The 26,568-nt window shown below is 53.6% G+C and overlaps 1 protein-coding gene across 5 annotated transcripts in view; it reads right to left on the bottom strand.

The window, feature by feature from the left end:
- Positions 1-26,568, bottom strand: part of MPRIP (myosin phosphatase Rho interacting protein) — a 90,414-nt gene that overhangs the window by 40,010 nt on the left and 23,836 nt on the right. For all 5 annotated transcript variants that reach the window (XM_081583434.1, XM_081583435.1, XM_081583438.1 and 2 more), the window contains exons 3-4: positions 25,493-25,558; positions 4,323-4,474 (exon numbers count right to left, since the gene is read on the bottom strand). In XM_081583434.1, the coding sequence (XP_081439560.1) occupies positions 4,323-4,474; positions 25,493-25,558 (218 nt within the window). The remainder of the gene's footprint in view (positions 1-4,322; positions 4,475-25,492; positions 25,559-26,568) is intronic.

Below are 26,568 nucleotides of genomic sequence, written 5' to 3'. Positions count from 1 at the left end.
TTAGGTCCATGAATAAAGGTAAATTGGAAGTGGTCAAACAGGAGATGGCAAGAGTGAACACTGACATCTTAGGAATCAGTGAACTAAAATAGACAGCAATGGGCAAATTTAATTCAGATGACCATTGTATCTACTACTGTGGGCAAGAATCCCTTAGAAGAAAAGGACTAGCACTCAGAGTCAACGCGAGAGTCTGAAATGCAGTACGTTGGTGCAATCTCAAAAATGACAGAATGATCTCGATTCATTTCTAAGGCAAACCATTCAGTATCATAGTAATCCAAGTATATGCCCCAACCAGTAATGCTGAAGAAGCTGATGTTGAACACTTATATGAAGACCCAGAAGATCTTGTAGAACTCACACCAAAAAAAGATGTCCTTTTCATCATAGGAGACTGGAATGCAAAAGTATGAAATCAAGAGACACCTGGAGTAAAAGGCAAGTTTGACCTTGGAGTACAAAATGAAGCAGGGCAAAGTCTAACAGAGTTTTGCCAAGAGAACACACTGGTCATAGCAAACACCTTCTTCCAGTAACACACAAGACGACTCTATGCATGGACATCACCAGATGGTCAATACCGAAATCAGACTGATTATATTCTTTGCAGACAAAGATGGAGAAGCTCTATACAGTCAGCAAAAACAAGACTGGGAGCTGACTGTGGCTCAGATCATGAACTCCCTATTGCAAAATATAGACTTAAATTGAACAAAGTAGGGAAAACCACCACACCATTCAGGTATGACCTAAATCAAATCCCTTATGATTTTACAGTGTAAGTTACAAATAGATTCATGGGATTAGATCTGATAGACAGAGTGTCTGAAGAACTATGGACAGAGGTTCATGACACTGTAGTGATCAAAACCATCTTCAAGAAAAAGAAATGCAAAAAGGCAAAATTGTTCTCTGAGGAGGGTTTAAAAATAGCTGAAAAAGAAGAGAAGCGAAAGGCAAAGAAGAAAAGGAAAAATATACCTATCTGAATGCAGAGTTCCAAAGAATAGCAAGGAGAGAGAAAAAAGCTTTCCTAAGTGAACAATGCAAAGAAATAGAGGAAAACAACAGAATGGGAAGGACTAGAGATCTCTTCAAAAAAATCAGAGATACCAAGGGAACATTTCATGCAAAGATAAGCACAATAAAGGACAAAAATGGAACAAACCTAACAAAAACAGAAGATATTAAGAAGAAGTGGCAAGAATAAACAGAAAAGTGAAAGTGTTAGTCGCTCGGTCATGTCCAACTCTTTTCGACTCCACAAATTGTAGCCCACCAGGCTCCACTGTCCATGGAATTCTCCAGCCAAGAATACCGGAGTGGGTTGCTGTTCCCTCTTCCAGGGGATCTTCCCGGCCCAGGGATTGAACCCACGTCTCTTATGTCTCCTGCATTGGCAAGCATGTTCTTTACCACTGGCACCACTTGGGAAGCCGAGAATACACAGAAGAACTATTACAAAAAAGATCTTAATGACCCAGATAACCACAGTGGTGTGATCACTCACCTAGAGCCACACATCTTGGAGTGTGAAGTCAAGTGGACCTTAGGAAGCGTCACTACGAACAAAGCTGGTGGAGGTGATGGAATTCCAGCTGAAGTATTTCAAATCCTAAAAGATGATGCAGTGAAAGTGCTGCACTCAATATGCCAACAAATTTGGAAAACTCAGCAGTGGCCACAGGACTGGAAAAGGTCAGTTTTCATTCCAATATCAAAGAAAGGCAATGCCAAAGAATGTTCAAACTACTGCACAATTGCACTTATTTCACATGCCAGCAAGATCATGCTCAAAATTCTTCAAGCTAGGCTTCAACAGTACGTGAACCAAAAAATTCCAGGCGTTCAAACTGGTTTTAGAAAAGGTAGAGGAACCAAAGACCAAATTGCCAACATCCGTTGGATCACAAAAACAGCAAGAGAATTCCAAAAAAACATCTACTTCTGCTTTACTGACTTCACTAAAGCCTTTGACTCTGTGGATCACAACAAACTGTGGAATATTCTTAATGAGATGAGAATATCAGACCACATTACCTGCCTCCTGAGAAACCTGTATGCAGGACAAGAAGCAACAGTTCAAACTGGACATGGAACAACAGACTGGTTCCAAATTGGGGAAAGAGTACGTCAAGACTGTATACTGTCACCCTGCTTATTTAACTTATATGCAGAGTACATCACGTGAAATGCCATACTGGATGAAGCATAAGCTGGAATCAAGATTGCCGGGAGAAATATCAACAACCTCAGATATGCAGGTGACACCACCCTTATGGCAGAAAGCAAAGAGGAACTAAAGAGCCTCTTGATGAAGGTGAAAGAGTGAAAAACCTGGCTTAAATTAACATTCAAAACACTAAGATCAGGGCATCCGGTCCCATCACTCCACAGCAAATAGACAGGGGAACAATGGAAGAGTGACAGACTTTATTTTCTTTGGCTCCAAAATCTCTGCAGACAATGACTGCAGCCATGGAATTAGAAGATGCTTGCTCCTTGAAAGAAAAACTATGAACAACCTAGGCAGCATATTAAAAATCAGAGACAATACTCTGCCGACAAAGGTCCGTATAGTTAGAGCTACAATTTTTCCAGTAGTCATGTATGGATGTGAGAGTTGGACCATAAAGAAGGCTGAGCGCTGACAAATTAATGCTTTCAAACTGTGATATTGGAAAAGACTCTTGAGAGTCCCTTGGACTGCAAGGAGATCAAACCAGTGAACCCTAAAGGAAATCAGTCCTGAATATTCATTGGAAGGACTGATGCTAAAGCGGAAACTCCAATACTTTGGCCACCTGATGCGAAGAACTGACTCACTGGAAAAGACTCTGATGGTGAGAAAGATTGAAGGCGGGAGGAGAAGTGAATGACAGAGGATGAGATGGTTGGATGGTATCACCGACGCAATGGACATGAGTGTGAGTAGGCTCTGGGAGTTTGTGATGGACAGGGAAGCCTGGTGTGCTGCAGATCATGGGGTCTAAAGAGTCAGAAATGACTGAGAGACTGAACAACAATGAAAATGCTTTACGCTCTTATAATCCATGACAATCTAAGAGGAGGATTAAGGAGAGGCAGTGAAACTGGTCCTCCTATCAGCCCCTGGCGTTAGAAACGAAATCCTGCCTCTCCCCACGGGAAGATGACTATAGCAGGGAGCTGGCACCCCACGAAGAAGCCACCCACCCTTCAGGAGCATGGGTCTGGCCCCCGCTCCACACCCACCTCAGTGAAAACGAGATCTCACTTCCTCCCATATCAGCTTTGGCCAGCTATAGCTGATGGGGCCCCAAAGCCCAGCCCATCGCCCACAGCCACCTCCATTTCCCGAACACAGGGTGCCTGACGTCCAAATCCTCTTCCTCCTTGTGCAGCCTGGCCCCTCAACCCCGAGAGTTCATTTTCTCCTGTGGACCTTAGAGAATGACAAGCTTCTCCATGACCCAGTGCCCGAGCTCCTGGCTGGGCTAGGGGCGCCTGCTCGCTGTCATGCACCATGTCACATACCTGTGCGGCTGCGTGCACAGAAGAGCAGGGCCCCCAGGAGGCATCTGTGACAGGGCTCAGAGCACGGAGCTCAGTCCCCTGCGCTGGCGGCTGCCTGGAAATCTGGGTCTCTCTACTTTGAAGGGCTTCCCCCAGCCTCCACCAGGGCATGCTGAGGGTGGGGGGGTGGGGGTGGGTGGCCCAGAACTTTGTTCTGTCCATGTAGACAAGAAAAGCAGTGCGTGTGGTCACCCTGTGGTGACTTCTGAGTGCAGACACGGGGGTCATGAGGGAGACACGGCCTCTGGTCCAGGGCTGAACGCTGGCTGAGGAGGACAACACACTTGGGCAAACCCCAGCCTTCATAAGCGCCAGCTGACAAGAGCCACACGCCTCACAGGGGAGTTTCCTGGGGGCCTCACAGCCTGGAGGATGGAAGGGAGGGCAAGGGAGAGGCAGCAGGGGATGTGCGTGACAAGCAGCTCAGTGCTGCAGTGCATGGGGCTGTGGGTGGGGGGCTGGGAAGGGCCCCAGGGCCTTTCAGGCAGGAGGGCGGTGAGGCTGGATGAGCTCTGGAGACCGAACCCCTCATGGCTGAGTGAGAGGAGGCCAGAGTGAGGTGAGGATGGAACGGGAGACCAGAGAGAGACCTGGAAGACGCACTGACGCCAGCAGAGGGAGACGGCAGGGGCAGCTGGGCGACTGTGGGCGGGGATGAAGCAAAGGTGGGTGGAGAGAGGGACTCAGCAGACACGAGGCGCAGACAGTCTGAGGAGCCCTGGCAGGTGGGGCACCTCGTTTCAACACACATGCAGCAAACTCACCCACTGATGATCTCCTTGGTCTCAGCACGGATGAAGTGCTCCTTCTCAGGGGTCAGAATGCACAGGGAGAACTTCTGGCCCGTCCGGCCCTCCCCATCCACCACGTCCGTGCACTGGTTCATGTTGATGGTGCCCTGTGGGAGGGTTGTGGGCTGCAAGAGGAAGACAGGGCAGGAGTCACTCGGGGGGCAGAGGGAACGTCCCTGTCTCCTCAGGTCCTTCCGGACCCTCCTGGCTTCTCCACAATCACTGGGGCCTCACAGCTGTGCAGACTTCCCTGCCACGCAGAGCATGGGGGTGGGCTGCCTCGGTCTGGACCTCTCAGCCCCGCGTCCTACTGATCCACCCGGGGTGGGGGGGGAGCGGTGACAGGCCTGCTCTTCTCAGAGGACAGCCAGCTGGATGTTCCTTCCCACTACAGAAGAACAGCCCACAAGTGCTGGGTGAGGGTGGGGGCTGTGTGTGGTGGGGAACAGGCAGGAGACGCCTCTTGAGGACAGCTAGGGTGACGGAGGCAGCTGGAAGCCTGGTCTCGGAGGGTGGCTGATCCAGAAAGCAGTGAGAAAAGCTACAGGAGGTGCTTTTGAAATTGCAAGGCTATTTTTAAAGGCTAGGAGGGGCCAGAGAGAAGCACACCTTGAAGGTGGACTAGGGGGCAGGCAGACCAGAGCCATGCACCTGGGGTCGGCAGAGGCGGCCCTCCTTCAGGGCTGCCCGGCCAGGTCTGGGACAAATTCTAGCACTTCCCCCCTTTCCCATCAGCCAAAGCTGTGAGACACTGACATTAGGGAGAGAAATCCAAAAACAAGATACCGAGCGGATGAGTGAGGACCCTCTTGGAACGCAAGGAGGCTTTGGGGAAGGAGGCAGGGGGCTGTGGCAGCCACCACACCAGGCACAAAGACTCCGTGAAGGGAGGGGAGCCCAAGCTCCAACTCCCACCCCACCTCCACCTCCACAACAAGGAGCCCATCCCAAGGGCCCAGTACTTCCGGACTGGTCCTGGAGAAGCAGCAGGGGCAGAAAAGGCCCACATGGTGGCTGCGCTCCCTTCCTCCCGCCAGCCAGTCCCCTGCTGCAACACAGAGAAAGGGGACCTGGTCTGAAGATGAGATGCCGAGCTCTGCTGACCCACCGCCAGCCAACTCTCTTTTTGTCCCCTGGGGCCCCACCCAGGAGCCAGACCCCAGAGGCGGTGGCTTTCCGGAGTCCTCGCCCTGACACGACCACCAGCTCGCTGGGTCACTGCAGGGCAGGGAGTAAGTTCCCCACTCCAAGAAGCCTTTCTGTGGGGCCTCTGGGATCCACCCGTCCTCCTGGGGCCCAGCTCAGGATGGAGGCGGCAGGGCAGGAAAGCAGCCGTGCGCCCACAGAAGATCATGCACCCTCACTGTGTCTTCAAAGTGTGTCCTGTCTCAGAAGTGCCCCCAGGTGGGCATGAGCGAGGGGGCCACACCCATGCCAAGCTGAGCACTTCCCGAGTGAAGTAAAACCTTGTGGCACCTCTCCTGGAGGCTCCTGGCCGGTCCTTAAGCTGGAGAAGGGAGCCTGGTGGGTGGTCTTCAACCAAGCAGCCGACGAGGGAGGTGGCCCAGGTTGCCCACCTCCCTTGGGATAAGTGCTGTCTTCCCACCTGCCTGCCTCAGCTCCAGGCCCTACTTCCTTCCCCCACATCGTGCCAGTGCCCAGCAAAACCCTCCCTGGGTGGTGGCCTCTGCCCTCTCCAAAGGCAGACTCCTGACAAAACACATGGCCTCTCTGAGGCGGGGCCACAGGAAGGACCAGGGCACCGCGTGGAGCGAGGCACGAGCACAAGAGCGGGCAGGCCCAGTGCTCTGCTCTGCCATCCTCCCCCGCCCTGCACGAGCCCTTCCTCCCTTGTCCCTCATGCTGCCAGTGCAGGTGCACGGCCCTGAGGAGTCACCCTGTGTTACACACACACAACACAAACAGGTAAGTCCAGTGGGGGCCATAGAGTACATCATCAGAAGTTCTAGTGTTTTCTCCTCACTGGACCACCTAGAGGGCCCCGGCCAACACGTGCTCCTCTTCAGAGGCCACTGCTCCAGGGCTCGGAGCCTGAGCTGCTCCCTGGTCCCTCTGCACAGCGAGTGTTCGCCTGGTGAGGCTCCCTGCCAGCCCCGCAGCTCCGTGGCATCAGGGGACTCAGGCACCAACTGTACCCTGAGACTTTCAGCAACCTATCCACGATAAGAAGGTGCTACCTCCTCCACAAAGTTTGCAGCAGGGCCACGAAAGGCAGAGACATAAAAGGTGAGGGCTGAAGGGCACAAGCATCTCTCTACCACCTCTAAACCGGGGTCACCCAGTTATAGTCTCTCTCATCCTTCCTTAAATATGACCTCCCGTGAGGCAGGCATGACTTCATCCTGTCACACACAGAGAAGAGGGAGCAAGAGACAGGAAACCTGGGAAACCTGTCCAGGTTCACAGGGGCCAGCCCTTCTGGTCTCAACAGTGCTCCCCCGCCCCCAGCCCAGGAAGAAGCAGCACAGGAACACCCACACGGGCCCCTTCCCTGCTAGACTGCAACCTGCCTCCCATACAGTATAGACTGTAACCCAGTACTACACGATGGGTCTGTGACTCAAGCTGTCCTGGCCTTGACCACGTGGCCTACCAGCATGCACACGTCCCACCGTTTGCAGGGTAAGGTGCCCTAGGCTTAGCTTGTATGTACCTACCCTGATCCTAGAATCGGCCATTTCTCCAAGGATCCCTGGTTCCTTTCACTGGAGAACAGAATTAGAAATCAATACTGAGGAACTAGGTATGCTCATTGCTTTTGGGGCGTTGCTGCCTTCAGGCCTTCTCAGATGACGGACAAGGAAACACAGGTGCGTATAACCTCTGCAGAGTCACGTCTACATTCATCTCCCCTCCGCCCCCCACCTCTTCCTATCTATCAATTGCAGGATCTCTCTCTCCTGAGTGTGTGTCTCTGAAGCTAAACACACTGGTGTCCTCCACTTCAATCCAGGACCACGTGGATCCTTTCAGACTCTCCCCTCGCTTGCCTGGGCCCCAGCACACCCAAGTGGCCCAGACTGTGAATCAGTGCTCCATGGGCAATTTCACCACCATGCACAAGGCACCCAGCATGATCCCTTTTCCTTCAGTTGTACAGACTCTACTCACATCCAAGGGCACACACCACCTTACACATTCCCACCTGGACTCTGCAGGGAAGTCCTAGAGAAGAACCCATCACAGCTCCTTGTATATCTGAGAGCCCTGTGGGGGGAGTAGACACTAGTTCTACACTTCCTGCCTCTGGCATGAGTTTCGGAGCCCTCTCTTCCAGGGTGTGCTGGGTAAAGAGGGAAGGAGGGAGGGCACAGAGGGGAAAGGCCAGGGGCTCAAGGCACCTCCTAGCAGAAGCCATTCTTCCAGCCAAGATGGAGATCGGGGCTGCTCACAGAGGGCGGGGGCGGGGGGCACTGGCACACAGGCAGCGGGGTCTGCTGTGGAAATGCACGCCCCAGCTCTGGTCTGTAGGGTGCCGTGCCCGGGAGGAAGGCAGTGCTGGTCTCCTGCCCAGTGGCTCCAGGGAGATTGGGAGAGAACACACCATCATCTGCTATGGGTGGGCTGGAAGCCATGCAGCTGCTGGGGCTGTGGCACTCAGCAAGCCCTCCTGCAGGACCCCCTGCTCACCCTGGTGCTGAAAGACCCCCGATGCTGAGGTCTGAAGCAACCAGAAGAGACTCTTGGGGACCAGGAACCACCAGAGAAGGTGAGAGGTCCTAAACTATAAGGTCTGAGTGCTTAACACGATGGTTTTCAACTTTTGCTGAATAATGGAATGACCTGGAAAGATAACTAAATGGAGGTTCCATGCCCAGATTTAAACTCTATGGGGGTGGGGCTTGGGCATCAGAATTACCAAAAAGCCCCTTCATGCTTCTAATGCCAAGGCTGGGAACAACTGCCTGGAAGAGAGACTGGTCTGCTCACTGCCACAGCAGGCCTGGCACTGCGGGCTGGCTGGCCCAGGCCCTGGCCAGCTGTACTAGGTCACTAGGCAGCTTGTGGCTGGGCCAAAGAGGACCTGATGAAAGCGTTAACAGAGGGGAGAGGAGAGAGAAAACACAGCTGCTGCAAGCCCACTGGGGGTGAGGGCCAGTGGGGTTCACAAGGGAGGGGGCACTACTGGAGGCGTGGTATCATCAGGCCCCAGCACCCAAGGCTCGGGTTAGCACCCCCAAAGGCCCTGCAGTCCACAGTGAGAAAGAAAACGAAACCTCAGCAGCCTGAGGGGAGGAGGAGGGACACGAGTCTTCTCCTCGGGTGACCCTGTGTGGCCCTCAACCAACTGGGAAGGTGAAGGCCACGCCAGGCAACCCTACCACCCACGGGAAGGAGGGCCATGGTGGGGCTGCCACACTTTCTGTGATGAGACGAAAGTCCTTGTCCCCAGCGGGGCCCAGGTGACCGCACACAAGTACAAGCTCCCGCCTCCCCACCCGGCCCTGAGCACCGGATCCAGCTCCTCTGGCTCCTACCCAGTGTGAGTGTCCGGTTGGAACACAGAATGGGGGGAGCTTGTTGCCACACAGAGCATGCAGGCGGGTCACATGGGTGCACACACACCCCTCCTGTTAACCATGCTGCTGACACACACGACACACACATTACCCGCCTCCTGCCAACCACGCTGCTGACACACACAGACACACACCCCTCCAGTTACCCACGCTGCTCACGCACATACACACACACACATACACACACACCCTCCTGTCAACCACACTGCTGAGCCTTGAAAGCAAGTGGGGCTGGTGCTACTACAGAATATGGCTAGGCAGGACCCATACAAGGTGGGTGCCCAAAGGACTTCAAATAGCGTTTTTATGGAGAAATTCTCTGATTTATTCCAAGAATCCACACAATAGAGAAAGTCTGCTCTGAGCTCACACCACATCAGAAGTCACTGGGCCTTGCCTGCTGTCCAAGTTTTAGAACATAGTGGAGCAGAGCAGTAATGAGAGTGTCCAGCAGGGCACTCTCAGCCTGGATACAGGCCAGGCACAGCCACAGCCCCCCAGCCCTCCTCATGCCCCCCAGGGACCCCAGGCTCCAGGGACACTCGGGCACCCAAAGGCCCACCTGCAGCAAGAATGCACAAGGGTCCAGGGCACACAGGTTGTGAGACTGGGGCTGACATCCCCAACCCGTCTCAGGACAAGCCTGTGCCCAAATGCCATGGTGCTGAGCAATGCATCCCGCCCTCCCGTCTCTGACCCACAAAACCCGGCCGCAGGACTGAAGCCCCATCCCATGCAGGCTCCTAGGCTCCTTCCCAGGGATCCGTGGGGCTCATCAGCAAGAGAGGTTGGAGCCTCCTGGAGTGAGTCCAGGGCCCTGGAACAAGCACCCTGCTCTTCCCAGACTCAAGTGCTTCGCAGTCCACAAGAGAACCCACAGGCACCGACCCTCTCCCTCTCAGGGTAGGAAGCCTGGAGCACATCAATGCCAATGCCCTCCTGCTTCAACTTCCCAACAGTGGGAGAAGAAGGAAAACCTCCAGAGAGAAGGGGCTTGACAGCAAGGTTCTCTGCCTCATTCTCTGCTTGCAAAGACTTCCCTGCCCAACAAGGGCTGTGAGAACCTGAGGCCTAGCGGGCTGATGAGGCCTCATCTAAGAAAGGACTGTCTCGCTTGTCTCTCCTCTTGGAAACTCCCAACCAAGGGCTCGGAGGTGTGCACTTCCTGGGCCCTGCGCTGACCCGGTAACGTTTTAAGGTCCACCTTTACAGTCTGTTCCCGCCTTACCTCCTCTAGGTCTAGTTCGTCTGCCCCACCCACACCCCTGGAGCCCCGCCATTGCCACTGGCTCTCCTGGCACCCACACCTGGTTTCTGAGAGCAGGTGTCTGCCCCCAGCAAGACCTCAGAGAAGCCTCTCATGGAGGCCTGGGAGCACCCGAGTTCTCCGGACCTGTTAGCTGCCTGGAGACGCAGAGGACGGGGAGGGAGAGGTGCTACCAGCAGACGCTGCCCAGGCACGGAGGCGCGCACCCTGGAGACGTGTGTTCTGCACCGCCCCCGCCCTCCCGGGTCTCCTGGAACCCTCAGGACCCTGCGGTGGGGGCTGTCACCACTGCAGAAAATAATTTCAAAAACAAGGAAACATACACAACTGGAATCCCTGTTGTCCATGCTACTGTCAAAATGGTTCTAAAAATTTGTTTCTTTTAAAAAAACACAGAAAATAAACACTTTAAAAAATCTGAATGTACTATTTCAAAACATTTATCTCTTAATTAGGCGACAGATGTCCCTAAACCTGAGGGGAAGCTGCTCCTTTGGGGAAGCGGGCCTTTGTTTGACAGCAGTGCCAGACCCTCCCCCACCTCGCCACTGCAGCGAGACAGGAGGGCAGCGGGAAGACAGGCCATGAAGCTGCAGTCTCGTCCAGAGCGTCCAGTATCCACGCTCATCCTGAAAAACACTGCCCCTCTCCCCACACCACTGAGAACACGGAGATGTAGTGAGGCTACAGAAGTGACCACAGTCAGCTAGCAGGCGGAGTTGGAAGTCAACCCACACACAACAACCCAGGTGTTTTCTGACAAACTGCTTGAGGACCAGCCAATTCAGTTTCATTTCGACGGGTTCCAAGAGGGGAAAGCGCAGCCTAAAAACCGGTGAGCCTGGGCAGCCTGTGCCGGTGCTGTGCTCTCCCTGGCCAGACTGATGGCGCTTCGGACAACCTGGACCTCGAGACAGAGTCCGTCCAGGATGCAGGGACACAGGTCTCCAGGCTAACTGGCCATCATCCTACACTCAGGAGGCTGCAGGGCAGTGGCAGAGCCTGGTCAGCGTTATTGGAGGGCCTCTTTATGAACTGAACGTTAGTGCCCCCTCAAAACTCCTTCGCTAAAGCCCTACCCCTCAATGAGACGGTGCCGGGAGGCAGGGCCTCTGGGAGGTCCTCTCTGCTCTCCGCCATGTGAGGACACAGGAGCAGTCTGGGACCTGGAAGAGCTCTCACCAGAACCCGGCCATGCTGCACACAGACCTTGGACTTGAGAAATAAACCGTGTTGTCTGTTAAGCCACAGCAGCCCAGACAGAGCAGGTCAGCCCCCACTGCAGCACCCCTGAGGATGGGTGCCCCTGCAGAAGGACATCACTCTGCCCTCTGCTGAGGGCTGTGCAACAGGCTAGCAGCAGAGACATGATGCCCAGCAGGAGTAACTCTGAGCAAGGAAACCAGAAAGGGCATCTCATCATTTAAACTCCAGAAGTTCACATCAGAGAATTTTCTGAATTGTCGGATTATCATCTCATCTTTGTGCTGTCCTGTTCTTGCAAAATCTGTACAATGAGTATGTTACTTTTATGATTGGGAAAAACAGTTGTAACAGCAAACAGTTTTTGTGGCATTTGCTCCCCTGCGTATGACCACTCCCCCTGGTTTCAAGATCCAATCCAGTCTTTACATATTTTTAATTGTCTACATTTTAGCTACAGATTTGCTTCATTTTAAGAAATCTTAATCAGCAAATTCAAAGTTACAAGAAAAGCAAATGCAGGGGCGACTTTTTACACTAGGGTACAGGGCAGTGGGTTTAGATTTCCCTGTGGGAACCAGTGAAGGTGCAGTCTGGGGTAGCAATGGAAGAGAGGATGTCCATTCTTCCTGTGGCTGGTGGCAGCGGGGGTGGGGGGGAGGTGGGGGGGGGTCCCGTCCTCCCGCAACTAAGCAGGAGTTTGGAAAGAAAGGGCCTGTGAGGAAGAGGAGGGAAGAGAGGGAGGGCTGAGAAGCAAATGGCTTTCAGCTGGCCCCAAGCTTGCAAGGCTGTGCCTTTGACATGGCTATTTTTGGGTTTCTGAGTGGGGAGAAAAAAAGAAATTCTTCCCACCACTGCCGAGCTTGGCAGCCCCTTTGCCCTGGCTCCCCTCCCTCCCCCTCCCCCCTCCACAGCCCCTCTGGGATGGAGGAGGCCCACCCTGGAGTACTTCTCTCCCCCAGCTACCCCTTACTACCCCCATGCTCTGAGGAGGATAGGGAGGCCTCACCCACTTGCCTGTCTCTTTCTACGGAGCTGGGAAAATGGGGGAATAAATGAAGCCTCAATTAGGCACGCATCCAGGGTTTGGGGGTGGGGGGAGGGGCCGAGGCTCCAGCCCAATCCAGGAATGCCTGAGAAAGCTGCAGGAGCCTCTGCAGCCTCCCAGGGTGGAGGCTTCCCACAGACTCCTTTTTGGTCCACACTGACCAGGCGGGCAGGGGCCTGGGAGCCCGGTCTCACTCCCACACCAACTCACTGCAGGAGGCCCACCGGCTGCAGAAGGCTGGCCTCCCTCCGCCACCCCACGTGGGCTCCTGTTCCCTCCTTTCTTCCTCTCTGGTGCCCTTCCCAGAGCAGGAGGCAGGATCCTCAGAGTGTGGACCCAGACCCAGGCGGGTGGCAGCCCTCCAGGCCGAACAAAGGCAGTTTTCCCCTTTTAACTGTGGAAACCCGGCGTTTCTTATTTATTCCACTCAGCCTGGAAAGAGCAATGAAATGGAGATCTTATTTCTTCCCCGGGGGAGGGGTGGGGGGAGGGAGGCGGGTTCTGTAGGGAGGAGACTGGAGACTGGGCAGGAAGAAGCTCTGTATGGATATTTTTAGAGCATGGGAATTAAGCAAGCAGGGACATTCTGGGGCCGGAAACCTTTGTCTCCATCCAACTCTGAAAGGCCAGTGGGTGACAGAGAGAAGGGCCTGGGGCGACGCGCGGCAGGGAGGGGGCGTTGGACTCCAGGGAAAAGGAAGCAAGCAGGAGCAGAGGGCTCTGCAGCCCCCTCCCACCCCATCCCACCCCTCCAGGCTGTTGCCACGCTTTATAAGCCGGGCAGATGTCATGGTCACACAGCAGCTTTGTGGCATGGAACAGTGGTGCCCAGCTCCTGGCAGGGCCGCCCCCCAGTTGCCTGCTCCAGTCCCCTAGCTCTCAGAAGTATGGGGAGGTGCAAGAGGCCGAGGTGTGATGCCAACCACTCCAACTTCCTTTGCTGCTGGTTCTGGTCTGACTGTGGAGGAATGAAATGGAAGCTATAACAAGGCTTTTCAGTTATCATCAGGGTTCCAATGAGTCAGGCTGTCTCAGTTCTTTAAGACTACAAATATGGTCTAACCGTCTGTGGGGTGCCTCACTCAGAAAGCAGCCCTCTTACAACCTCCAGGACAACCACACAAATCTGGGGGATCCGGACATGGAGGGAAGAAAATGGAGAGGACACCCTCCTCCCAGCTGAGGAGCACGGAGTTTCCAGAGCACAATCTGGCAGTTACTATCAACTGTCTCAACACGGTTCACAGCCTGGACCCAGCAACTCTGCTTCTGGGAACGTCAGCTGAACCATTATACTGAGAGAGAAGGAAAGGAAGAGAGTAGGGAAGAAAGAAAGAAAGAAAGAAAGAAAAGAAAACACTTCAAAGCGACTTGAATGCCTGCAGTATGGAACAGAGTAAATACAGCTACCTGGTGACCTCGGGGCATAGGGCAACATTGTTTTCTACATGCTTTTTACTGTTTCCCAAATTTTTTGCCATGAAATATTTATTTGTGGCTTTGGGGGGCAGAAATCCCTCTTTCTTTAGTCCCATCTTTTACCACCATCTGTGTGCTTTGACCAACCCTGAACACCCACCTCCGGAATGCTCTGAGTTTGTCCCTCCCCGGGGCGATCCGGAGCTTGCGGGGAGCACTTCTGGGGCCAGGCAGGGCATGTGTCTCTCAGCGCTGTGCCCCTGTGGCGGCTAACCCTCCTGTCTGATATGGGCTGTGAGGTCCCGGAGGACAGGACTCTTCCTCATCTTCATTTTTCCAACTCCCAGCCTGCCCACGGCACACAGCAAGTGAATGAACAAATCAACCTCTCCTGGCTTCCTCAGGTTGCAGGGAGCATCGTGAGGAAAACACGTGGCATGGGAGAAGGAAACAACCGTGTGCGCGGCCCCGGAGCAAGGACAGGCCTGCGCCGCACATCCCCACGGTCATTCTCAAGGCAGCCAGAGTATCGGTTACAGAACCTGCCCAGCCCCTGACAACAAGGGTCTTATTGTTGGTGCAAGTAGGTGCCTGGGCCCAGTCAGTCAAGGGCCTTATTCACCAAAGGGAGATTAGACGGGCTGTCTCCCTCTAACTTTTCTGGAACAGCGGTCATCGTTAACCCTTGGGTTTCCAACCAGAGAATCAAGAATTTCATCTTGATCCAAAAACTCCTGGACCAGAAGAACTGTTTCCTAAGAGATGAAAAGTATCTCTTTCTCATAAAAGGCACTGCAGCCTTAATTCAGGAGGTGAACACACACATACCCGCAGCAGGCACATTTACGCTCACTCTCAAAGACACCACACCAGGCACACGAGCTGTGCAGACCCAGGGCAACGATCTGCCCCACAGATGATGTAGGAGAGGACAGAGGAGTGGGGCTCATGAGGGGGATGCCCAGGGTGGACACTGACTCCTGAAATGCATGAGGGGCCTCCAGTCAAGCACGGCCAAAATCACACAGCAACAATTCAAGTTGCTGATAAAACTCTAATAAAAATGACCACAGATTTTTAAAAAGTATAACTCTCAAAGACAAAAAACAGGAGAGAGCAGCAGATGTGGGATAGTAAACAAATTGTGCACACCTGGAGAGGGACCCGGGGGGGCCGACTAATGCAGTTCCAGAATTCCTCATGCTCAGGGCTGGCCCAGCACCTCCACCAACCTCAGAGGCAAGACGAGCAGGAGGGCTAGGCAGCCCCCGTTCAAGGAGCACCAGCTCATAGGGTGGGCTCCCATAGGCAGCACCCACAAGGTGCTCGCTGAAGAGGTTCTGGACTCAGGGCAGGGAGCACCATGGCAGGGTGTGTGTGTGTGGGGGGGGGGGTTGTGCATGGCAGGGTGTGTGTTGGGAGGGGGGTGGCAGAGGTAGAAGATTCCATGAAAGTCATCATCCTGAAAGCTGAGGTCGCCCCAGACAGGAGAGGGGAGGACCTGGATCTGGGGGCTCTCTAGTTCCCAGCCTGACTGTCCTTCTAAGACAAGACCAGTCAATCACCACATAAGCCCTGCACACACATAACCTCGTTCTTCAATACAAATGTACAGCTAAGGGTCATACTCATTTGAGAAAGCCCAAGACCAAAACAGGCAGGGAGGGAACTAAGAAGAAAGCAAGTCAGACCAGAGACAGAATGGAATTTCAAAATAACTGAAATTATAAGAGACAGTACTGCGTCCATGAAACTGGAATAAGATGCTATAACAAGGGATATACAGAGAACAAGAAGTGAACCCTAAGAAACTATAAGTATCACAGCTGACATAAGAACCAGAATAGAACAAAACAGGATCACTGGGATCAGAAATAGGAAGGGTTTACAGCAAGGTTAATGAGGTCTCAGGAACAACAAAGCCATGCAAAAAGATAATAAAATTAGAGACTGTCCAACAGGAGCTCTGAGGGTAAAGACCAGGGAAGATGAAACAAAAGAAATTACCAGAGGAAAAAAAAAAATGCAAGAAAACTCCTGGACCAGAAGAACTGAACTTTCCTCACTGAAAGGCACACACTCAGTGAGAGAAAACAGACCCACAACAAAATGCATCCCATGCAATTCTAGAGCCCAGGGGCTCAATGAGAGAAAACAGGCCCACAGCAAAGCACAGCCCATGCAATTCTAGAGCCCAGGGGCTCACGAGTAGCTCCTCAGAGTTTCCAGAGAGAAAACGCCCTTCATTCACGACGGGGTCAGGAACCGTAGGTGAACTTCTCCACAGTAATGGTAGAAATGAGAGACAATGGTGCCTTCAAAACTCCAAGGGGAAACTGTTTCCAGCCTGACATTCTATAACCAGTCCAACTACCAATCGAGAGTATAGGCAAGAAAGGCATTTCTAGACATGCAAGGTCTCAAAACTCTTTCCCTTGTGCCATTCTCAAGAGGCTTTACCAAGTAGAGAAGCAAACCAAAAACAAGAGATCAACCTAAAACACTCAGGAGAAGGCTGAAGGGAACCCCAGGTCAAGAGCTAAGCAGCAGGCCTGGAGAAGAGCCAGGCCAAATGGGACAAGCAGAGAGAGGTCTCTATGAGGTTTGTGACAGTGAAAAAAAGAAGATTCTCTGACCAAAGGACTTGCCCACACTAAGGAGAACTTTGTAGTTCTGTCAGGAAGTGTAAAGTTCAACTAAGGTTAGTTAAATATAAATCAAAATGAACGGGGGAGGGCAACTATAAACTTCAAGAGAAACCAAGTGTGGAAGGAAACACAGCCATGGTCATTACATGGCTTGAGTGGCAGTTTTCACAGGGTCAGAATAACATAAACATTACTGATCTAGCCCTCCATTTAATACCTTACATGGGTTGGCTTATCAGACTGTTTGTATTGCCTGTTTCCCAGGAAAGTGAAAAAAAAAAAACCAGCCAGGCAGGGAGGGATGGGCTCATAATGGGGTCCCAAGCAGTCAGGGTGCAGGGCTGTGCCCTGGAGGACTCTGCAGCCTGGCCTCAAGCCACCTGGCCCTGCATAGGCATGTGTGGGGGCACCATGGGTGCACACACGCACACACGGATACCAGTCACTTGGTTTTGTTTCTTGGACCCCAAATGTTTCCTGCTGCTAACTCTCATAAAGTGACTTTGTCGACAGTTCTCTCCCAGCTGCTACTTAATTTGCTTCCTAACCAATTATTCCAAGCTGCTCCCTTTCCTAAAACCCAAAGTCACTCCTGTCCCTGCAGGAGGGCCAGACCCACCCAGCCCATTAACGCAGATGCTCACCCTTCAGATCAGAGTCACAGCGCCACAGAAGTCCACCCACAGCTCTAAGCACCTCCAACAAGGATGCCCACCACAGCCCAGTCTCAGCTGCTACCCCTGCAGAGAGTGAGGTCCCCAGAAATCCCTCCACCAGCTCACAGAACTGCTGCTCCAACCATCCCATGACCCCCTCCATCACTGTAAGTAAGAGCCGTGCACATGCAGAGGGCTGGCAGGGGCACCAAGTGGACAGGAAGATGTAAAATCACCTGCAGCCCCTCTGTTCACAAGACATGGGTGTCCCCTTAACAGGTATGGGCACACTGGGGGAGTCAGAAAGAGGACTGTGGTTCTCATTAGGCTTGAGGGCACCAGCCACAGTCAGGAGCTCATCTCTACCCTGCTGTCCATGACTGAGCACGTGGGTAACTGGGAAGGAATGAAGGCACACAGGATGGTCCCAGGGACACAGAAAGGCACTCGCTGGGCCACTAGTCCCCAGGTCCGCTCAGTAGAGTTTGAAAGTCAAAAGAGGGAGGATTCCGGGGCAGGGAGAGGCTTACGACAGACATGCCAGAGTCAAAGGGGATGGCAGACTGATCTCCACCCCTGGGTCAGCTGACAGGTGCCGGGCTTCTCCCACACCCACATGCATAGTTTAAGGTTCTGTCTACGCAGGCAAATAGCAGGCTCTCCCTTGAAGCACTCACTGTCCTGTGCAGGAAGACTCATACAGAAATCTGCGTCCTGGGGACCAGGGACAGAGGAAGGAGACCCCCCTGGGAGTGGTGCCTATGTCCTCTCTTGGTTCTTTGAAAGATTCAGAGTTACCTGCAGAGCCTTCCCACCCCACCTGGCAGGCATGCATGTGCTCCTTTCTATCTGAGCCTCTGCACCCACTCACTCCTGCATGTTCTCCTCTAACTTCTCTGCTCTATGAGGCACTGGCAGCACAGAGCATCCATCCTGCACCAGATTCAGGCCCCGTGGAAGCAGCGAGCCCTTCCCTTCAGGACCAGGTGACCGCATACCTACTGGTGGATTTCCCCAGCCACAAACGGATTTCTGGATCTGGTCATTCTTGAAACCCCTCTGCTGTAACTCCCAGGAGTCTGCTCTGTTCTTCATTCCAATCAGCCCCATAAGTAACCACTGGTGGCCTCCACCCCCGAGCTGTTCCACACTGAGAAATGTCACCCAGGACAGCAGGTAGAGTGGTAAATGACAACAAAAAGCTACCAGAGGCAGAATGCTGTACTTTCCAGTAGACACCAGGCTCAGACATCTTAACAAGCCTGTGTCCCAGGCTTCCTCCTTCACTCAGTGAGAAGGGCCTACAGTCTGGCCACCAGTCTCCAGGGAACACCTGTACCAAAGGATGCTTCACTCTAATGGGTGCAGCCTTCTGTGCCTCAGGGAGTCATACTTGAGAAAGGAAGGTGCGTGACACTTCTGAGTGCCACCGCTGACCCCTGATCTTTGGACAACAGGGCTCGGTTGGGAGGAGTTTCCAGTCCCAGCTGGGTTCATCATGCCCTTTCCTGTCACCCACCATAACATTTCCAAGTAACCTGAAGCTGACCCAAGGATGCTCTAGGGCAAGGCAGCCTGCAGAAAGCCCAGAGGCAGAGCCCTTTACAGACTATATTTCATCCCCAATGCACTTATACTTAAGAGTCATTAAGGAATTAACTGTGATAACATCCCGCCCAGAGAGGTGAAAATGATGTGTAGCTGTCTTGATTAAGTAAAGACAGGACAAGGAATTCAGCTGCAGCACTCAAGTCTAAAAATGAAAGCAGGTAGGGGTGCAATGCCTCAACCCTGGAGTCACCTTCTTGACATCTGGCTGGGGCCTGGCTCCCGAGTGCTCCCACTGAGCTGTCCTGCAGCTGCCCCTCTCCACCCCCACCCCCCCGGCTGCTCTCCCCTTCACCCAGCCCCTGCAGAGGCCTCAGAACTCACAGAATGGGGGGGGGGGGGTGGCTGTTCACACTGGTAAAGCACTCAGACTTTAGCAAATGTTTTTTAAGTTCATTATTTTGGAAAAATAATTAACTGGCGGACACGGAAGAGGTGGTGCAGGCTTGCTCATGCAGGCTGCGGGCTGGGCCTTGAGGCACCAGGGTGATTCTGTCTGGGGAGGTCTGTCCAGTCCAGCCAGGGCTGCTGGGGTCAGGGGTGGTGAAGGAAGGGTGGGATCATGCACAGCTTCAACTGAAGTAGCACCAGACTGCATCAGTTTAAAGCTCCCGTTACGTTTCTGTGCAGAATTCTACGGGGAAGACAGAGGTCACCAGCCTGTGACAGCACCAGGAGAGCCCTGCGGGACGTGGAGCACCGATAGGGCTGGGGCGGCCCCCGCTCTTTCACAGCCCCCATCTTGCTCACAGGCTGACATAAGGGTGAAAACACTTCCAAGTTTAAAGTTATTTTTTAAAACTGCCATCTTTACCACAGCAACCACCAGGACTGAGGAGGCACAGCTGAGCAGAGGAGGGAAGGAAAGCAGTCCAGGTCCCTGTGGGTCCAACAGCCCCTGGGGTCATGTGGAGGGCGAACCGGCCACTTCCTCAGAGAGGGGGGACTGGAGGAAACCCTTCAGGTACAGACTCCACACCAGTGCCCTCTCCCTGCACCCCTCAGGCCCTTGGCCCCGACACAGCCGGTCTGCCTCCATGCCCTGAAAGCTGAACCCAGGTGGAAAAGTACGAAGGTCAAAGCCAGGCCAAATGCATGAAAGGTTTACAAATAAATCTAAAGACATGAGACTGATTCATAAAGCATCAGATGGGGGTCACAGGAAGCTTCTCTGCCTCTTGGAGGCACAGGATGAACTCTTTACTGCAATTTCCACATATCTCTGAATGTACCTTCACACACCTTACTGCAAGCCTGAAGTGAGTCTAGTTCAAGGAGCTGGAAGGCACATGGAAAACCACCAGAGCTCCCATCTGTAGCCACAGACAAACCCGACGGTGGGCCAGAGGCCAAAAGCCCAGCCAGCCTGCACCCAGCACCCCTCCCCACACCGCACACAGTGGCCAGGTGCGGCCGAGCCGCCCACCACTAGACACAGCAGCAGCAGTGGTGGGCAGAGGGGTGGTGCCACCGGGGAAAGGACCCGTCCTTCTCCCAGAAGGCATCTCACCAGCTTGCAAACTCCCAGTTCTGCCACTCACAAGTTGAGTGATGCCACCATCTCTTGGGGCCTCAGTTTCTTCTGTGAAATGGAAGGGCAGTACTTGTCAAGCAGTAACTAGAGCAAACATCACGTTAGAGGAGGTGCCTGAAGAGCAGCCACAGAGCACCGGGCTGAGCACATGGCATCCCTGCAACCCCTATGACCAGCAGGGTGGTGGCCAAGGCCCCCACTCCTTCCAGAAAGCTTCTCTGACTCCACAATCCACCCATTGCCCTGAAGAAGGTGCGCACTGTGGTTCAGCTTTGTATTTAATATTCACATGGGTCCCAACGAGTTGTGCGCTTCACCGTGAAAGGGACCCTTTTGTGGCCACATGTCCTCCCTCCTTGGCTCTTTGCTGTGGACATGACGGCCACCATGGTTACCAGTGAATCAGAATAATCAGTCTGCCTGGGAAAGCTCCAGCCGGGGGTGGTGGAGGGGAGGGAGGGCCAGCACCTAGAGCAGGGCTGCTCTGGTGTCTACACCTCTTCATGTCACAGGGATGGCAACTGAAACTGTGGTCCCTGGGCCCTGCAATCTGGAGGCTCTGATGCAGGGGTATGATGGAGACTGGGCTGCAGAGGAGTGTCCTCACGGGCAGTGGGCCAAGCTGAGTCCCTCCCCATTCTCCCCTGGGGCCCAAACTCATGGAAAACCAAGTAGGCAAAGGTCCTGGGAGCAAGCATCCTCCAGGACTGTCCTAAGGAAGAAAACTGTAAAGGAGGCAGACCCACAACCCAGCAGTTCTCAGTTCTTCTGAGGAGTGCTCAGACCAAGCCCACTGCCTCGCCTGTCAGCACAGACCCTGAGGTGACTCCTCTGGCTGGAGTGCCATGCCCAGGGGACTGAGGAGACCACAGCTGCCCTCCAACAAAGCATGTGAGGGCTACCAGAGCTCTCCCCACTACACGACTGGGGTGTGACACTGAAGAGTTGGCAGCACAGCCCCCGTGAGGGCAGCTCAGCATAACTCTGGTCTGGGCTGACTTTCCAGGAATCTCAGAGCACATGGTGGGAGGGCGCCACACACCTGCCATGGAAGTGTGGGCACAGCCTCTCCACAGGTATCACAGAGGAGAGATCCACGGTCAGTTCGCTTCAGAGCAGAGTTAACTGCATCAGACCTTCCATGATAAGAAGATTCTATCATATGCTCCGACATGAATGAACCTTGAGGACATATGCTAAGTGAAATAAGCCAGACACACAAGGACAAATACCATGACCCCACTTACAGGAGGTCCCTGGAGTCCTCAAATCCAGAGGCACAGGAAGTAGAAGGGTGTGTGGTAAGGGTTTAATGGGGACAGAGCTTTGGCCCAAGAAGATGGGAAGAGCTCCAGAGAGGGGTGGAGGGATGGTGGTGGTGGGTACACACCAGTGTGAGTGTGCTTAATGCCGCTGAACTGTAGTTGTTAAAGTGGTACACTTTGTTGCATATATTTTACCATAGTTTAAAAGCAAACAACAACGAATGTTTTTGCCTGGCTTCCAGGAGGAAAAGGAAGAGAAGATGAAATCAAGAGACAGGCTGCCAGAGCTCGTTGGCCACAGGTTCCCCCCGCCCCAAGTCTTACTGCCCAGCAACTTCACCTGAGACTGGGGACTGCTTCCCCTCTGGATGGGGAGCTCCCCCAGGAAAGCCTTCTAGTGACCCCAGCACAACAGCTCAAGGGCAGACACGCAGGAACAGCAGAGCACAGGGGCAGAAACAAAGGCAGAGGAGAGGGGGAGCTGTCTGGGCTTCCAGACTCTTCACTCTGTCCTCTCCGCAAGAACCAGAGGCTCAGCCCAACTGCTCAGGCTCCCACTTGTCTGTGAGGCTGCCCTGAGCCCACCTCACCTCTGCTTGCATTTGGGAAATTTTTTTTCCTTTTTTGGGCAATTTGCCTCTCCTCCACACCCACCAGTTACAGGGTATGTGGGTGTATCGAGAAAGAAATTTCCCAAAAAAGGAAAAGTGATTCCGAAGGTTAGTCCCATCTCAGAGCTGCCTGGAAGAGAAAGGCAACAGTCACCTCTGGAGTCAAACTAGCCTGAGGCCCCAGACCCAGCAGGAGATCCCACACAGGAAGGCATCTCCAAGCAGCCCTCCAGGGACCAAAGCCCCCTCCCACTCAGAGTCCCCACCTGTGCTCTGAGCCCTCTGGAGTGTGGTCTCTCTCTGTTGAGGAACCACTAAGAGCTTCAAGGCAGAACACACACTAATCCTTCCCCCAGGAGTACCCAGGTCCCACCTACTCCCCATGCTTAACAGAAGTCCTGCAGCAACGCACTTACAAAGTTGATGATTTCAACTCAGCGATTTTGACAGGACCTATGCTCCCCAGACCCCAGGTCAGACAGTGCAGAGAGGGGGACCAAGAACTACCGGGGGGCCTAGGGACGCAGGAAAAACGGCCAGTTGGTTACACCACACTTGAGCAAATGAAAACAAATAGTAATATTGTAAATGTAAAAGCCCAAGTAACAATTTGAAACAAATTGTGACTAAGTGTTAAGGGTCTAGCCATAAAACACTACAATTTATTACATGCAATAGATTAGCTGAGGAGGGATGGGGCAAAACTAAACTGGGCAACAGTGGCAGATTAGCAGTGGCTGGGGGCGGCTCAGAGCTGCGGCTCTCGGCAGGGCCCTGTTCGCCTGATCTCGGAGGCCTGGCTAGAGCTCGGATGTGGAGCTGCTGCTTTCGGAGACCAACAACCAGATGGCCGTTACACAAGCCGGGGTGGGGATGGGGTCTGACTGCCCTGAGCAGCCGCGAGAAGCGGTGCCCGTCCGCTCCCTGGCTGTGAGCTGCACAAGCAGCTCTGCTGGCCCTGAAGCTGCCTGATCTGCAGACACCCCACAGAAACCCCCCACAGCAGGAACAAGCCCAGGACTACTCCACTGGCACACATCGCCCCAGCCAGCAGGCTACCCCGCCCCATCACCTCCCCCACTCCCAGGAAATCTCATGGGGAAGTCCTTCTGAACCTTGTAAGAACAGAGATGATAACAAGTCAAACATTTTTAAATCTCTTAAAAAAAACATAAGTAAGCCACTGACCAGGCCACACAGGGACTCTGGGCCGGCACTGGTTGTGGGGCTGTCCTGGGCACTGCACTCTGTCTGGCAGCACATGGCCTCCTCGAAGTCCAGCGGCACCTGTGCACCCTGGCGCCGCTAAGACTCGGGACGACAACTCTGTCGTGCAGCCCTGGAGGCCTCGCACGGCAACTTCGGCGCAATGGCCACCTGCTCCAGGTGGAGGCGGGAGTAAGCTGTGAAGAACAGGGCCTGACACAAACCACAGGGTGGGAGAGACTGCTCCAGCCCTGCAAGCCCCACAGTGCCAGCCTCCGGAGGCTTTCTCAGAACATCCACCCTGGGGGCTTTCCTAAGGCAAAAGGGAAACATGTCACTTTACAGGTGTTTCAGCACAATGGCTACCACTCCCTGGCACACAGAGAAATGAAGTGCCATTATGCCTGGAGGGGCCGTATGCCTGCACCAAGAGCAGCGCCGGCCTACCTCTTCACCCACGAGCAGGGCCAACTCCTCCAATTGGCACCCACTGCCCTCCCCACAGCCCTGCTTTTCCAGGGTTTCCTTCTTGAATGCAGCACGCCCCACCTCTGCCCAAGCATCGCAGGACGGGCAGGCGGCGGGGAGTGCGGAGGACGCGGGCGGCCGTGCAGGACCAGCTCTCAGACCAGTGTGCGCTGCGTGTCTACACAGCAGCCGCCCTCATGCTGTGCAGCTGAGCTGGAGAGACTGCGGCCTATACCAAACCCCAGCTGGACCTAAAGAAAGATTTCTGATCAAAATCACCAGTCTGCAAGCCGAGTCCAGGAACTGTTTTTCAGGATGGTTCATGGCACAGTCCTGCCTGGATGTGAACTTTGAGGCCCCTTCCCCATGGTCAGTCGTTGCAGGACTTCAGAGCAGTTAGCCAGGCACAAAGAGGACAAAGTAAACCCCCATGCATCGGGCCCAGCTCCCACCTCAGGGCGCCTGCCGAGGTGACTGCCCGGTCGGGAGAACACACGGGGCAGTGCAGTCACCAAAGGACACGTGTATCCAGGTGAATCCACTCACCTGCTCCTGCCTCCAGCAAATTCTACTCTACCCCAAGCCCCACAGTGCCACCAACCCAGTACCTCCTGCTGCTCTGGACACAGATGTGTCCACAGCAAAGCGCCTGCAGACCATCCTTGTTGACAAACACCCTCATCAGAAAGAAAGAAGAAGAAAATTCTTTTTTAGAAGGAAACAAGGCACTAGTCAACACAGAACAAAGTACCAAACCTATCAATTGCCTCCTTAGATATCAGACCCATTAACATGTCCCATAAACAAAACGGTGACCACGCGGCATCACAACGATGAGGACCCCCACGTGGAAACAGCACTGACGACCTGGTCACGTATCCGCTGTGACAACCACCAAAAATCCACATGTCCACCAGACTGCAGCGTCCTCTGCTCACACCCCTGCACTCTGAAAGGGGGGGGGGGTCCACTGTGCTACACGTGTGAATGGATGTTCCCAAACCGTCCCAATTAAAAACGCTGTGCACACACACACTCACACATTCCAGTGGAACAGGAAAAGGTACTCTATTTTGGAATTCAGTTAGGATCAGTTAGGAGAGACCATCTCCTTTAGAGAAAAGGCCAGGAGACAAAATGAGTGGAAAAGAAAAGCCAGAATATTCCACCAGGTTGGTAAATATCCCTCCAGCTCAGGAAGCAGGAAGCAAACTAGGAAGGTGGCAGGATAGGACGGGGCCTGTACACCCCAACTTAGTGACTGCAACACCAACCCTGTGGCCAGGAGGCTTCTGAACAATAAATGGGATGAGCGACACCAATCACAGCCACAGACCTGAGAGGAGCCCTGGGCCAGGGTAGGGGGGCCTGCAGAGCCCGGCGGGCACAGGCCCACCCAGGGCCACCCCACCTGCCCTGCAGCCCCTCCACTTCTAACTGAGGGGCTCCTTCTCCCTGAACAGAAAGGACCTCCTCCCTCACTACTGACTCTCACCCGTGGCCACAGAAGGTGCCTCAAAGCAAAGGTCAGGGCTGTTGAGGGCCACTGCAACTAGCTGCCACACGTGCTTCAAAATTCCAGGCTTCGGAGCAGAAGCCCCAGTGAGAGCACGCAGCTGAAGAGGCCTGGCGAAAGCTGGGGCAGGATGGGGTGGAAGAGGACACTCACCATCTCGTCCAGGGCGTAGCGCAAGAGGCCGTGCTCGTAGAGGATGAAGAACCGGCGCTGCCATTTCTGTAACAGAACACAGAAGAGTTGGGAAGGTTCTGGCCCGCCTCCTCATGTAGAGCCCCTGTGCCTGACAGGCCTGCCGCTGAGGCCCACTGGCAGCACAGCTTCCACTTCTGCGGCCCCGGGGTGGAAGAGCAGGGCCTTGTCAGTCAGGACTGGGCCAGCGAGAGGCCCAAACTACCCAGCATGTCTCCAGTTACTGAGGCTGAAAAAGCCACCTGGTCTGTTTCAATCTGCGAGCTCCTCCTGGGCAGGAGCCATGCCTGGATCAACTTTCTCTAGTCCTCATGTACCCAGCACAGAACTTATTACACAATATGTGTGAATTCATAATTTGTTGAATTACCTGACCTGATTATGGGATAACCTGAGAATTGCTAGGCACTGAGTCCCCACTTCTGAAAAATCTGGAAAAGTGATACAAAAGAGTTGTTCCAGCGAACCACAGGGAGTGTAAGAAAGGGGAAAGTGAGCCAGGCTCCAAGATTCACTGAGAAAGAGAGAAGTAATAAAAATCAAAACTGAGGAGGGGCAACCAGTGGGAACGGTTCTGATATCTAGGGAGGGACTGACCAGAAAAAGGGGCCCGTCTCTGCCCTCTACCCAAAGGCCAGGCCACCAGGGCTGATGGAGGTCCAATGGCACTGACGTGGGGAATAGAGGCCCTCCCTTTGAATGTGTGGGGGCAGGGGGCATGTCTAGAACGTGAGACTGTTAGTCCCCAAATCTCAGCGCTCATCATGAAGACCCATGATCTATCTTCAACATTTCCACAAGTCCAACAAAATTCATACTTCTACTGGCAATAAGGCCATAAGAATGAACTTAAAAAAAAAAAAGAACTAAAATATCATGGCTCTTTGCTTTGGACCAGAATTATATCATTTATAATAATGATTTTCCCATCAGAAGGTGGAAATGGCAACTCTATGTGACCTAAATATGAAACAGGAGAAAGGGCTGCCCCCTAGTTACTGCAGCCACTGAACACAGTAGCCCCCATGGTCTTCATG

This window comes from Giraffa tippelskirchi, chromosome 3 (assembly GCF_054371585.1).
Source record: "Giraffa tippelskirchi isolate mGirTip1 chromosome 3, T2T-mGirTip1v1.2.pri, whole genome shotgun sequence".
Taxonomy (NCBI): Eukaryota; Metazoa; Chordata; class Mammalia; order Artiodactyla; family Giraffidae; genus Giraffa; species Giraffa tippelskirchi.
This window is presented reverse-complemented; position numbering and strand designations above follow the sequence as displayed.